Genomic DNA, 13,625 nt, shown 5'->3' with positions numbered 1-13,625 from the left:
AAATACACCCATTTCTCTAAGACATTGTAACACCACGGTGGGACCAGAAAGAGTCAGCACTGAACCCCCCTAGAAGGACGTTTCAAAGGTAGATAGGAAAGACAAGACATACTCCAGTCAAGAAATAGGATGAATGGTGCATGTGAGGACACAAAACAGAAGCACAGTAGAAGACACCAGAGGTATATGGTAAATCAGTGTAACAAAGCTCAGGATGAGACTGCAGAATCATAGAATGGTTTGGGTTGGAAAGGACTGGCAAAAGTCATCTAATCCAACCCCCTGCCATGAACAGGGACATCTGCAACCAGATCAGGTTGCTCAAAAGCCCTGTCCAACTTGGCCTTGAATGTTTCCAGGGATGGGGCATCTCCCACCTCTCTGGGCAGCCTGTGCCAGTGTCTCAGCACCCTAGTTTTTTAAAATTTCTTCCTTACATCTAGTCCGAAGCTACCCTCTTTTAGTTTGTAACTGTTACCCCTTGTCCTATCGCTAGAGGCCCTACTGAGTAGTCTATCTCCACCTTTCATATAAGCCCCCTTTAAGCATTTAAAGACCACAATAAGGTCTCCCCAGAGCCTTCTCCAGGCTGAAGGTGATTAGATTTAACAAAATCTCAGAGAAAAAATGATTATACTGATTCACACTCTCACACTCGTGAATGCCAAATGTATTGCCCAGCTGGTCTGGCCAACATTGCTTCCGTTCCTCAAAAAGGACAAGGGATTCTGGCTGGCAGGTCCTCACCACATCTCCTGGCTTCATTCCTGGAGACAGCAAGCCTGGTTTCTGGGGTTTATAGATCTTTTATACCACATAGGGCTCACCAGCTTCTTTGGCAGGACCCAATGTTTTCAGTTTTGTTCACACTTCCGACCCTCTAGGCAAGTCTGTTAGTCAATACCTCCTCATTTTGAGTTTCTTAGGGCTGCTACACTAGGAAAAGGAATGGCAGTAGTGACATGCTGTGACCTTGCTGCCACCTTCCTAGTTTTGGTGCAAGAGCTGTCCTCCTGCCTAGCTGCAAGGTTACCAGCGTGATCCTTGACTGCTTCACAGCCAGCTGTGTCACCAGCTAGAATACAGCTGTGCTTTCAACTCCTGTTCTGCTGGTTCTTGCAGTGCTTACACATCCTTATTTCATTCAAACTGTTCTTAATACTCCTCTTGTAAGCCTCTACAGAACTGGCCAAGAAAGCACAGGAGCACAGAACAAATATAGATGCATTTGGTTTTTGTAAAAAAAAAAAAAGGGGGGGGGGGAGAAGGATCACTGGGCAGCAGTATGAGTTTAGAAGGCCACAAATATTTTTACACCTCGTGTATGTAAAAGTACACTGGTAAGAAATACGTATTATAGATAGGTGTGGTGGCTTACACAGATTTTTTGGAAGATAAGGAACCACAGATACTAAGAACAATGTTTACTAGAGACTGTCAAAACAGCTCAAACTATCTGCTGAAAAACAACAGCAAAATTTGTAAATTAAAGACCTGTGTTATGAAAAGCAGAGAGGAGGAAACAGAAAAAAATAGTTTGCTTGAATCTCATTTAGCTTTGCAAAGGTTAACAACGGTTAGAGTATCATTTTGCCTGTGGCTCCAATTATAATGCAATATTAATGACCCCATAACTTCACCATTCTACTCAACCTTTATCCACTGACATTTTCTTTGCTTAAAATAAAACGTTAACGTGTTGCAAAATAAAATAATGGTAACATACAGCCACATGCCTGGCTTCAAGCAGAATACCAGCTCCTGAAGGAGCTCCCAGAGCCTAACAGCACCTCTAAATGTGAGGCACCCTGTCTCTGACCCACAGTAGCCCACCCAGCTCTTAAATTAAATGGCAACCAAATCCAGCAGTCATGTTTCGTCCTGCTCCGCACTGCCTGATGTTGTTTAAACACACGGCCAGGCTCCTGGCTTCTCTGTGATGCTGTGTGCTTCCCAGAGTCAGTCCAGCCAGTGCCTGTGATACTCCATAAATTCAGCAGTGCTGGAGTCTGGCAATCCAGCTTGCATTCCAGTGCCCATTGGAACGACCAGCTTGACCTAAATCATCACAAATGTCAGCAACGCAACTGAAAATCTAACACCCACCCACCCCCGTTTCCCTGGGTGGTTCTCTGTGCAACTCAAAGCACAGCTGTTTCTTCCAGCTGCATGGCAGAAGAGCATGTTTAGGTTACAATGAAGTGGAGAAGGTGGCTTCTAGGAGATGGAAATGTGCCACATGACCAGCACAGAAAAAAATGTCAAAATTCCCTGCAGAATAGCAAAATAAAGACCTCTGAATGTGCTAATAGAAAGTCATTCTAAACATCCATTTCCTAGGACAAAGACTCTTTTTGTGTCCATTATACTCAAAGAGTTTACAGGTACCTCAGTTTTCGAGTTAGGGGTGGCCTACAGCTCAAAGGGGGTTTTGCCAACTGTCTTTAGGCTTTGCAGAAAGCATTTTCATTGCCTCTACTTAGTGTGCAAATTTTCAGCCAATTCTATCTCATTAACATCACAGGGGGCTATCAGATATTACTTATTTATGGTCTAACTTGGATTCAACTGTAATTATGAAACGCACCCAAGAGCATTAAAAATGCAAGCATTTCCAGAGTTTCCCCTACAAACAGCAGAGATGAATCATGCTGTTCTAATATGCTGGTTGTTTAGCAAGTTATAGCAACTGTAAAATAAAATGCTGTGAGAGGAACTTAGCAGTAGTTACAGTTAAAGAATCGAAGAATTTTTAATGCATTATAAATGCTTGGCTGGAAAATACCAATAAACTGTCTTCTCCCAAGTATACACGTTCTTATTCGTCTGGCATGTTGGGATGCTAAATAATACTGCAACATTACTTCTCAAGATCCATGTGACAGCACTGAGGGAGGGAAGGAGAACCACTGCTGACTCTTAAATCTACCTAACTTTTGGACACACACTCGCAGCTGCATGTGCTTGTTGAGATACAACACACATATCTCCTGCTTCAAACTGTGATTTTCTTCCAATAATGGAACTGGAGAAATCACTCCTATTGAAGAGTTTCAAACTCTCATACACAGGTGGATCTGGGGCTGTAAAAACCTAATGGATACCTTTTAAGTTTGGATTGATCTTATGCCACTAAAAAGAAACTGCTTCCCTATTCATTCTCCTTGTAAGTAATTAACTCTGCCACAAAGACTTTTAGGGAAGACCTTTACCATGATGTATTCAGCAGAACAAACGCTTAAGTCTGATCCAGTCGTTAACGCTTACACCATATCAATGCAAACAAGGTGGTGGTTCAAGCCTGCTGTTTATCTGGGATTGTATTAAAGCACACTCAACTCTGTAAAAGCTACATAGTAAAAAAAAAAATAAATTATAAACCACTTGTCTGAAGGACCCATCTGGTGCTCCGTCCTTTAATTAAATTTAATATGGAATCTAAAGCAAGATATCATTCCTGCTGCTCATTTTACAATGGGCATAATATTGCCTACTTTAAAACAGGTTGTAAGATCTGGAGTACTGTTTACTCCATGTATATCCCTCCTGAGGGACTTCTCCTTATTGATCAAGTACTGCTTTATATTTGTGGAATATTAACAGTTCCTAAAATAGAGGCTAACACATTTGATTTTGAAACCTTAAAGGGATGGCCTGTTCTGCTTCGGGAGACATCTAACCCCTTTGTTAGTGCTATACTTTTTTTGGAGGATGGAAGAAGAAACAAATATTGAAATAGCTTCTGTTGGCTCCAACTCCTAGGGAATTATCAGTTTGCTTTACACCAAGAAATGCACTTTACCAAGCAGTTAATAAAGGACAGAAGGGTATTTAACTTGACATCTTTTCAGAGTTCAGTTTAAAAATCAAAAGGTGCTACCTAAAGAGTTTGAAATTAGTCCAGGCTTAACTCTTCGCATTATCACTTCCTTAATTTATGGTTTGTGCCTGACAATATGTGAAGATATGCAATTTCTGTAAGTTATACATTATTTGTGTGATGTGGTAACTCAGAAGATGCCTTCTATACCATTTTAAAAGTAACTTCTCCATTTCAAATACCTCCCCCACCCCCAAATCTCCCTCTCCCTGCATGCATAGGGACGGGATGTATTTGCCAAGACAGGCAGACAATTTTCTTGACGTATTTCCCAATTAAATACTTCAAATACAGTAGAGATTTCCATTTTCAAGGCTGCAACATAAGCAGAATATTTAAGTAAAAAAAACAAAACAAAACACCAAACACTACACTGAAAAACAAAACCCAAACATCTTTCCTAGAGAAGAAATATTTAGCTGTCTTAAATGAAAAGTACCTGAAAAATGTCACAAAGAACTGTACCAGGTCCATAAAGTTGCTGTGTTGTGAGAATGCAATCTGCAAAAGAAAAGTAAATGCTTTCTATTACTTCGTGAAAAGAAAATTCATATTTCAGATGCATTGTTGCTGAAATAAAAAAATTACAATGAAATATGTCTTTAGTTAAATCAATTAACATTTTTGATCACTGTTTTGAAAGAGCAGTGAAATATTCTAAGGGAAAAGAAGTAAACTAACAGCATTACTTTGAAATCATTTATCCAAAAAATGAACCTAAACAAGTAACACCTCTCTCTCCTGGCAATGTTTAAGGAACAGTCTTCAGTGCACATTAACTGCCTTGGAGGAAACACTAGTCCAAAAAGTTCAAATACAGAAGTTTCATAGAGCTAAATACAGAGCACCTTTAATTATTGTATACACAGCAACCCAAAGCACAACATTTAGAAATACAAAACACAGGCTCCTATTCAAACTATTAATACATAAAAATCTACTTGAATAAATAACTTACACAGAGAGCAGCAAAAAGGCATGAAACACAGAAGATAATAGATACTGTAAAAACAGCTATGGCATTCATCTTAACTCACTTTCCTGCAATCCACTCAAACTGCAAAGAAAAGTGGAAAACAACCGAATATTTTGGACAAAACACAGAGGGAAGAAGTGAGCAGGAAATTGGGAGGTGGTTAGAGGCAAAAGGAAAGATTAGGGAGCCCGGTTAAAAATAACAAAGCAGAGGGGAGGCAAACCAACAGAAAGGCAACTTCTGCAATATTAGGAATCAGAAGTTCTTTCCAGGTACCTCCTATTTCCTCTGACTATCAATCTCAGCACCACAACAGGACATTAACTCTTTCATGAAGTAACTGAATTTCTAGCAAAACTAAACTGAAATCTGCACTTACAAAAGCTTTCTAGGGAAAGCTCGATTTATTTTTTCTATGAATCTGTGATTCTTCCATGGATATTAAATTCATTTAGGGTGTCATTTGTTATTTCCTTCCACGCCCCCCACCCCCAAATAAAATGGTACCATTAGCATAAATATAAATCTCTCCACCCAGCAACAGTCACATTCCAAAAATAATTACTATATACAAAATCAGTTATCACTTGGACTTCTGTTGCTCTAGAACACCTTCTATCATCATATTTGCTTTAAATATCCATTGTAACTTGGGATATGGAAGCTGACCAAAATAATTTTCTTATAAATATATTGAAATGCTCTTGATCTGAAAGCTCCTTTACAGTGTACAACTTTGGTTTTGCTGGAAAGCTGACTTGAAACCTGCAGACCAGATGCTTGTGACCTAAATATTACTGCCTGCAAAAGACAAGAAAAGACAGTTTCTTGCTGATTTTTTTCCTTATAAAGTGCTTCCCCACAGCTTTCTCATTAGAAAAACGAGAGTAAGTATGATTTCACTTTTTATTTTCTAATTCACTGCATGGTAACTGAGGTGGTTTTATATTCGCCTAACTATTCTGGCATTTCTTTAAGGCAAAGAATTTCCTTACTAAAAGAGCACATCCCCAAATACAAACTTGTAATATATCCAGTATATAGAATTATGATCTGACAATAACTGTGATGCTGCCTGACTATAAAAGATGCATTTCAAAACAAAGACCTTATTATGTATCAACAACTTATATTTAAAAATCCCTTTGTAGAAAAAGAAAATTAAAAGCACAAAGAAATCCACAACGGGCCTGTCCTCTGCAGATGTTTGTTAGGACCAGATTCTGTGGTGGAAGCCAAAGCTTGCTCCAATTGGAAGAAGAAACAAGTATCTGCTGATTTTAAAAAAGGACAGATTCCATGAAAGATTCATGAGACTCATCTCTAAACAGCCACCAGGGAAGGGCTTCTCAGTTTTTGAGAACACAATTGCAGGAAATAAATAAAACAGAGAAGGAAAATTTGGGTTTGCTTCACACAGAAGCACTAGAAATGCTTTACCAGTGGTGGGTTTTTTACCTATCTGATGAAGCTCTTCTCTTGCAAAGACCAACTGAGGATCTTCACCTCATACATGGATTAAAAAAAAAAGCGTAGGTTGGTTTCTTCAATTTACTTCTCACAAGCTGAAAACACTTTATGCTATTAAACCTGACCAATCTGTGTCACAGGCAATTTAGTACCATAATTGTTAATGGTTTGCTTACTTAGAGCTTAATTTCCCCTAATATAATCTGTTCCTAAGACTTAATTAATTCAGTTACATAGAAAGTTTGGTTAGAAATAGCTGTTAAAATTAGACTGTTCATTCTGATATAGGAAAAATATGGCGCAAATTTCTTAGCGGTATGGATTTTTAATTAAGTTTATATGACAGTAGAAGATTCATTTATCCGTTCTCAAAAACCTAATTTTGTACCAAAGGAATAAGCAGCATAACTGTGTGAAACTGGCGTGTACCTCGTGTAACATTCGTGACCGTTCCAGGATGTTTTATAGTGTGTTTTTAGGAATAATCATTCAGTAGTTAAGACCAAAACAGATTAGAAAATTAATTACATGAATTCCAGAGAAGATTATAAAGCTTGTGTTTATCTGTTCTGAAAAGGGATCTGAAAAATCTTACCAGCCTATCACGTTTTTTTAAGGCCACATCATTTGAAGTACCAAATAAATTGGGCTACTTTCCAGATGAACAAAAATAGCTGGCTATCTGGACTGACAAAATGTATAATTAAGAGCTTTGCCTTCTTTATCATTTGATTAGCATAAAATATTAAGCCAAGAAGAAAATTCAGCTACCTCTAACTAGCCACCAACATCAAGAAGTGCACTATTTTTGAAATCCGTATGCATACATTTCAAAGGAGTTAACGGTAAAGCGCTTGGCCACAAAATATTCTGAGTAAAGGAAACGCAGCTGGATCCCAATTGACACTGCAGTACCAGTTGGTATTTCAAACTCAAAATGCTTCTGGGTGTTAAACTACAGCCTATGACCGATATAAATTTTGACAAACAAATTGGGACGATTACACACCAGGAACTGGTTTGCATTAGTACCCAAGTCTACGCTTCAAGAGGAGAGAAACTTGAGAAAAATTTTATACAAAAATAGGTCCACCTGACTCTTGCTCAACTTCTTATTTCGAAACAGGTTCACTTTAAGCCTGTAAGGGCGACCATAGCTGAAGTTATTTAAGCCTCCATTCTCTTCATTTACAAGTGCTTTGAACTGATTAAAAAGTACTTGAATTTCACACAGCACTAACAAAAATTACTATCACTGACTCAAAGAGAAATTCCACAGAATATTTTTTTTCATTAAATACAGCAAGAAACAAATATGAGTAATTCCTCTCGCTTACCTGTAACAAGCAGATTTACAGACAAATCATCACAACAAAACTGTTTTTACTTGTGCTGAAAGTTACTGTTGTTTTACAGAAAAAGAAGCCAAACTATAACCCACAATGGGGATGGGGCAAATCTCTCTCCAAACCCAAATAATTTCCAATATTATACATAACATTAGTACTCCTAATCTAAACTTGTTAACTGAAGAACTGCCAATGTACTGAAGAACATTTCAAGTATGGCGTTTTCATGCCATAATTTGGTACATTTTGGGTATCTAAATGCTTGTGAAAACACAAAAAACTTTGTTTCTACAGCTTTTCTTTCCCTGCTAACAATTCAGGACTATTCACATGCTGTATTTTTGCCCTTCTCCACTTAAGTGACTCAATTCACTTCAGTGCTGCCTTTCTTTTCAACCCTACTTCAATGTTACGGATGAGAAAAAGGGAAACGGGAAATGGTGTTTTGAACAGGACATACTCCTAGAATAGAATTTAAAGGAGAGAAAAAGAAAAGTCTAATTAACTTATGAAACCAGAGAAGTACAACAGAGAAGGCACAACGTGAGGAAGGCTACTGGAGTGTGGTGCTTGCTGTGAATTCAGAAGATATCAAAAGGTCCCTACTGCTAGATCCATTAACCTCACCTAGCAGGTGGGAGAATGCACCAGCACTTGTGTTTTGAAAATCTGCGGGACCACACAGCACTGAAACCCACAGAAATTCAGAGATTTCAGGCTGCTTTGCTTTTTATTTCAATATAGCTCCAGCGGCAAAGTTAACAAACAAAGCAGCAGCACGTAAGGTTGAAAGGCTGGGAACTCCATGGGCTTCCAAAGAGAGAAAGCCAACTGCCAAACAAGCTGCAGGTGACATTTATGTACATCTTCCTCTGTTTCTTCCTCTGCACCTCCACTGCCTCTGCCTTTTTTTTTTTTTTTTTTTTTTTTTTTAACGGTTAGAGGCAAGAATTCAATCTGACCTTGGAGAATACAGACAACAGTAAGAGGGAGCCGTGTGGCCTGAATGCTGAGTGCCTGCGCTTCTGTCAAAGGACCTGCTGAAAAACAAATGGTTTTTAAGTGTTCTTGACTGATGTCAAAGTCATCAAAACATTAATTTTGCCCTCTATGATAGCAAGGGGGGGAAATACTGCTCTTCTGCTTAAGAGAAACACCATTCCCTCTTTCAGTTCTCCTTTAAAAACAAGTACTATGTGCTCCAGTGAAACACATGGCAGAAAACCCGTATTGTTGGTGGTGCTCTCTCCTCAACAGCAGCAGCGAGCCAACTCCAACAGCCTCGGCGATGAGGTTTCAGGAGAACCCAGCCAACCCAGCAATCCAGCTCCACCACCTAAAAGGTGGTCTCGGCTCTGCCACATGCTGCTGCTGCTGCTTCATGTGTTCTGTGAACATCCGTAATGAGCCAAGGCAAGTCATTAAGCCAGCCAAGAGCTAACCATAGGAATGCACAGCTTTTGGCTGGTATTTTTGAGCTGACTGCTCATGGAGGGATGAGGCAAACTCAGCAGCGACCCAAGGGAGGAGCAGGGAAAGATGACCCTGTTTGGACAGGTGGCTCTCAAATTGTCTCAGAGATGTGAGCTCCCAGGACACCTTTTCAGAAGGAAGTATCTCTTCACCTCTAGAGATGAGATTTATGGGATTCAGACACAGTTTAAGACATCTAAATAGAGGAACTCAGAAGGATATGCCTATCATCCTTTTACACTCAATGGAGATCTCACCTGTGATTCAGCTGGCCAGCGTACGTGTCTAGTACACGATTACCTGAACAGTTCTGTATCTAAGTCTCCATCTATAACGGGACCTTAAACACTTCTGGCCCATGAAAACACCTATTTGTAGACCCCTACATTTAGATGGTTCAAATTTCCACAGTGCATCCTTGCCCTTGGTTTCATAGATGCTCCATTGTAAGCTCCATTCATTACCCAAACAGGGATAACCTATTGCCATTCAACTGCCCTGGGACACCTCACCTGGCCCCCAGCTGCTGCTCCAGAAGGATGTGGGCCCCTAGAGATAGGTCCTACATCCCATCTGCCATCCGCATGGCACTGTGGGGCCATGTTTAGGCATTGAGCATCACGGCACACTGCTGGACCAAATGCAGCTATGTTTCTGGTAAGACACACGGATGTTGGACCAGATGTTGAGCAACAAAAAGGAAGTGGCTACTGATTTACTAAAACTGCTTTCAGTGTCAAGAAACAGAGACTGGAACTGGGTCAGTACACCCCAGTGTTAAAAGCTCAGATGATTCAAGGAAAATGATGGAAGAAGAACGTCCCTGAATGGAAAAAATTAAAATCCAGGATTCGCGCTTACAAGAACCACTTTGCCTCCCTCTTGCAAACCTCTTTGATGTGGTGGTAAGCTTAAAAGTAGACTTTAATTTTTTTAAGTCTCATGCAGAGTGGCAAAGCGCAGGAAAAGCTCATGCTATAACCCTGATAAGCAGGTTTAACAGTCTGCATCCCCGTTCTCCCCACCCCAAAATACAAATCCACAAACTTGACTAAGATGAATCGGATAAATTCATCTGTAGGAATCTAGAAAGGCAACCAAATCAAGTCAGAGACCTGACCAACGTGCCCCACCACTACAATATAGGTACAGAGGGAATGTGTCATTATTATAATTGTACCTTTCAGATCAGACTGTGGAGTGAACCACAAAATACAAAAAAGCAGGCTAAGTCAGGACTACCCATCCCCTGCGTTAATGTTGTGTATCACCCCTGGAAACAATAAGCTCATTAACACCTGCTGTTTCTTTACTTCTTTTCATGATGGTGGATCCTAGGGACAATCAATGTGGGCTAACACGTCACAAAATGTTAAAAACATTATATTAGCAATCTAGGTACAAAAGGTAACAGGCAAATGCCATAGGATGATCAATTGCTGAAAGAAACCATGATCTTCTTAAAATACCATAACAAACCTTGTTCTGATTGTTGCTGGTCTAGAAGGAGAACATATACCAGTTTTCTTTTGGGAGCCTTATGCCACAGCATCCTAAGAGACAGTTTCTTTTTGGATGCAAGGGCATCAGTTGCCCTTGGTCCACCTTCACCTGGAAAAGGGATGATTAGCATTACACCCCACCTTAATCTAAACCCAAACCATCTGAATTTGGCTGTACCAAGTACAGTTTGGCAATTTAATAAATGGATAACAGAATACAAATGTCAGTGAATGAAGAAATTTGGAAGCAAAATGTGTCTGCTGAACCTCCAAAAGGGAGGAGAAGCATTACAACTCTGTGCCCCTGTGCAGCGTTTATGTTAAGTGCAGAACAAGACATCTACTCTGAAAAAATACAAGATACTTGCATCCCTAAGGCAACAAAGCAAAGCTTATTATAGACCATGATTTCACCAGCATTTTAAGCCTTCCATAAGTGCTGCTGGTGCCCACGTGTGTACCCATACTCTCCTTTTAACCGTTTCTTCCCTTATTTCCCATGACCCAGCAAGTGTGCACAGTATATTTGCAGCTGTATAGTCAATCAGGTCACACAACCCAATGCAGCTGAAAACTACTCTTTGCTAAGCCAGCTTTCAGGTGGATCCGTACCCTGGTCACAGCCACTGCACCCCTGTGCAATGTGATGCCACACAACAGATGCAGGACATTCAGAGGCATCATGGATCTATTTTAAGCAAACAGCAAGACTACATCCAAATTTTGAGGTTAGGAAGAATATTTAAGCTGACGAGCACTGTAAGTCCTCAAAAGCTGCAAGAACAACCTGTTTGCAGGGAAAGATTCTCTAGATAGAAAAGTGAAACTGTAAGTTTGAGAGAAGGAAGGGTCTTACAGCAATTATTTGTAACTTGAAAAACTGTGACACTCAACAAGTTGTAGCAGAGCATGAATCAGAGGTGGGAGATCCCAGCGTATTTGTAATAGACCTGATGGTGTAGGTGTGGATGTCAGGAGGACCTGTGATGCTCAGTTGAAAGCTGACAAATATGAGTAAGGGGTAACCATCCACAGCCACAACACCAGCTGATCTGACAGCTAAAGGTCCAGGAGAGGAAGATCAAAGAAAGCAAAAAGGTCACAGACATTAAATCTAGATCAATCTGTTCCTGCTTGCATTAAAAGACTTGCTCATTGCTCATCAGAAGCTCAAAAAATAATCTGCATCCAAGCACACTCAACAGACTGCTGCTCTATATTCGTAGAAGAAAAACTTCTGGCCAACTTGGTGCTGAAGAGGTTCACACGCTCAGATTTAAGTTCTACAACAAGTAAAAATAAAATCTCCACTAAAATTTCATTTTCAAACCTACTACTATGAGCCACGTTGCTCCTGTATGAATGACCAATGAAAGAGATAAATGACTTCTCATTTGCTGCAATATTAACTAAGCTATTGAGCTTTATGGCACAAACACTTGATACTGTGCAAATATAAAAACTAGTTCACTTCTGAACTTACACCGAGATGGAAATCGATTTATATTGCAATACTGTGCTGCCTTACTGCAGTAGTCACAAATTGTCACTTCTCAGCTAATTGGCTGCAGTCAGAAGTTGGCTCAGAAATGCCAATTACATATGCTTTGTCTCCCCATGCGACCTCTCGAATTGCTGTGCAGAGCAAACACAGGCATAGCTGTCTCTAAATTAAAAATAGTGCTTAAGATTTAGTCCCCCACTGCTCTGCATCAGAAAAATTACCACACAAATCTCACAAACGGGAAGTATTTGTTCAATAAGCAGGCAGGTGTTGAACAGTGACGCCCACCTGAATTTAAAGTGCACTAGCAAACAATATCCTGGGAAGTCCCATAAATGGAACAGCCATCTCAGACCAGATCCCGCAACCTACTCGTCACAATAACACACTACCAAATGCCACAAGAAACCTGAGGCAGGGACAGAAAAAACTCCAGTTCCCCTAAATGCCAGGAAAATACCTTAAAACCAAAGACCATGCATTCCCGCAGACCTCTGCTGCATTCACACTCCATCCTGTCCACATGCTGAAGGTGGAAATGGTCATGCAAGAGAAGAGTGGTAAGGTAGCTGGAGGTTACTGTAGCAATTTTGCAGGAGAGAAAAATAAAAAGAAGCTAAAAATAAATACAAAACAAAAGGCCCTATATGGCAACAAGAGGGAGCAGCTGAAGTTAACAACAAAGGTAGCACTGCAGTGGTAGCGAATGCCGCAGGTTGTGCAGGCACCAGTGGTGGTGTTAAGCTGTAGGAAAATAGAAGCAAGAATTCACAGCCCTGTAAACTCGCTTTTGACACTGGAGTTTGGGGTCAGTCGCTGGGTGCTGCTTCCTGAGAGCTCCTGCTCTTGTGCCTGCTGTGAACAGCGGCACACTTGTGGCTGGATTTTAACAATTGTGAAAGAATTTCTGATAAACCTCACTGCAACGGGTGAAGAGGTACTGACCCAACTATTAATTTCAACCAGGAGTTAAGTAGCCTCTAAGGAGGGTTAAAGAAGGAATTCACACCTATAGTTCTGCCCCAGAAATGCAAAGTGCAACTTCCCAGGCTGATCTACAAGATGGTAGCTTTCCTCCAAAGTCCTGTGTGTTGCCCTGCAGCAAGGAGGCCATTCTTGCAGGCGACTCTGTAGGCACAGCAGCCAAGGTGAAGCTGAAAATTCAGGTAGCCACTGCTAAAATAACCTCAGCAAAAAAACCCATTGGCTTTGTAAAGTTTGAGAGAACTTCCAACAGTTAAGAGGGTGAGTAGTACATCCAATGAGCTGAGATGGCCAAGTTATAATTAAATTCTCAGTAAGGTAGATTTCCATGGGGAAGATCTCCCTAAGGTGCACTTCAACTCCCCCAAGCTTCAGGTGCAATCCCTCCCCAAAGCAAAGAGCACAGCACACAAATAATCCCTTCTCATTTGGGTTCTTGCAAACAACTGAACTGTTGTTCATTGTTTCAACCTGTTGAAATCTGGTG

The 13,625-nt window shown here is 40.4% G+C and overlaps 1 protein-coding gene across 2 annotated transcripts in view; it reads right to left on the bottom strand.

The window, feature by feature from the left end:
- ATRN (attractin) overlaps positions 1 to 13,625 on the bottom strand; it is a 156,771-nt gene that overhangs the window by 39,319 nt on the left and 103,827 nt on the right. For both annotated transcript variants that reach the window (XM_056344292.1, XR_008822673.1), the window contains one exon: positions 4,320 to 4,381. In XM_056344292.1, coding sequence (XP_056200267.1) covers positions 4,320 to 4,381 — 62 coding nt within the window. Of the gene's footprint in view, positions 1 to 4,319; positions 4,382 to 13,625 lie in introns of those variants that run through there.

The sequence above is a fragment of the Falco biarmicus genome, chromosome 1 (assembly GCF_023638135.1).
Source record: "Falco biarmicus isolate bFalBia1 chromosome 1, bFalBia1.pri, whole genome shotgun sequence".
NCBI classification, from domain to species: domain Eukaryota; kingdom Metazoa; phylum Chordata; class Aves; order Falconiformes; family Falconidae; genus Falco; species Falco biarmicus.
The sequence above is the reverse complement of the archived record's forward strand: the minus strand, read 5'-3'. Positions and strand labels throughout refer to the sequence as shown.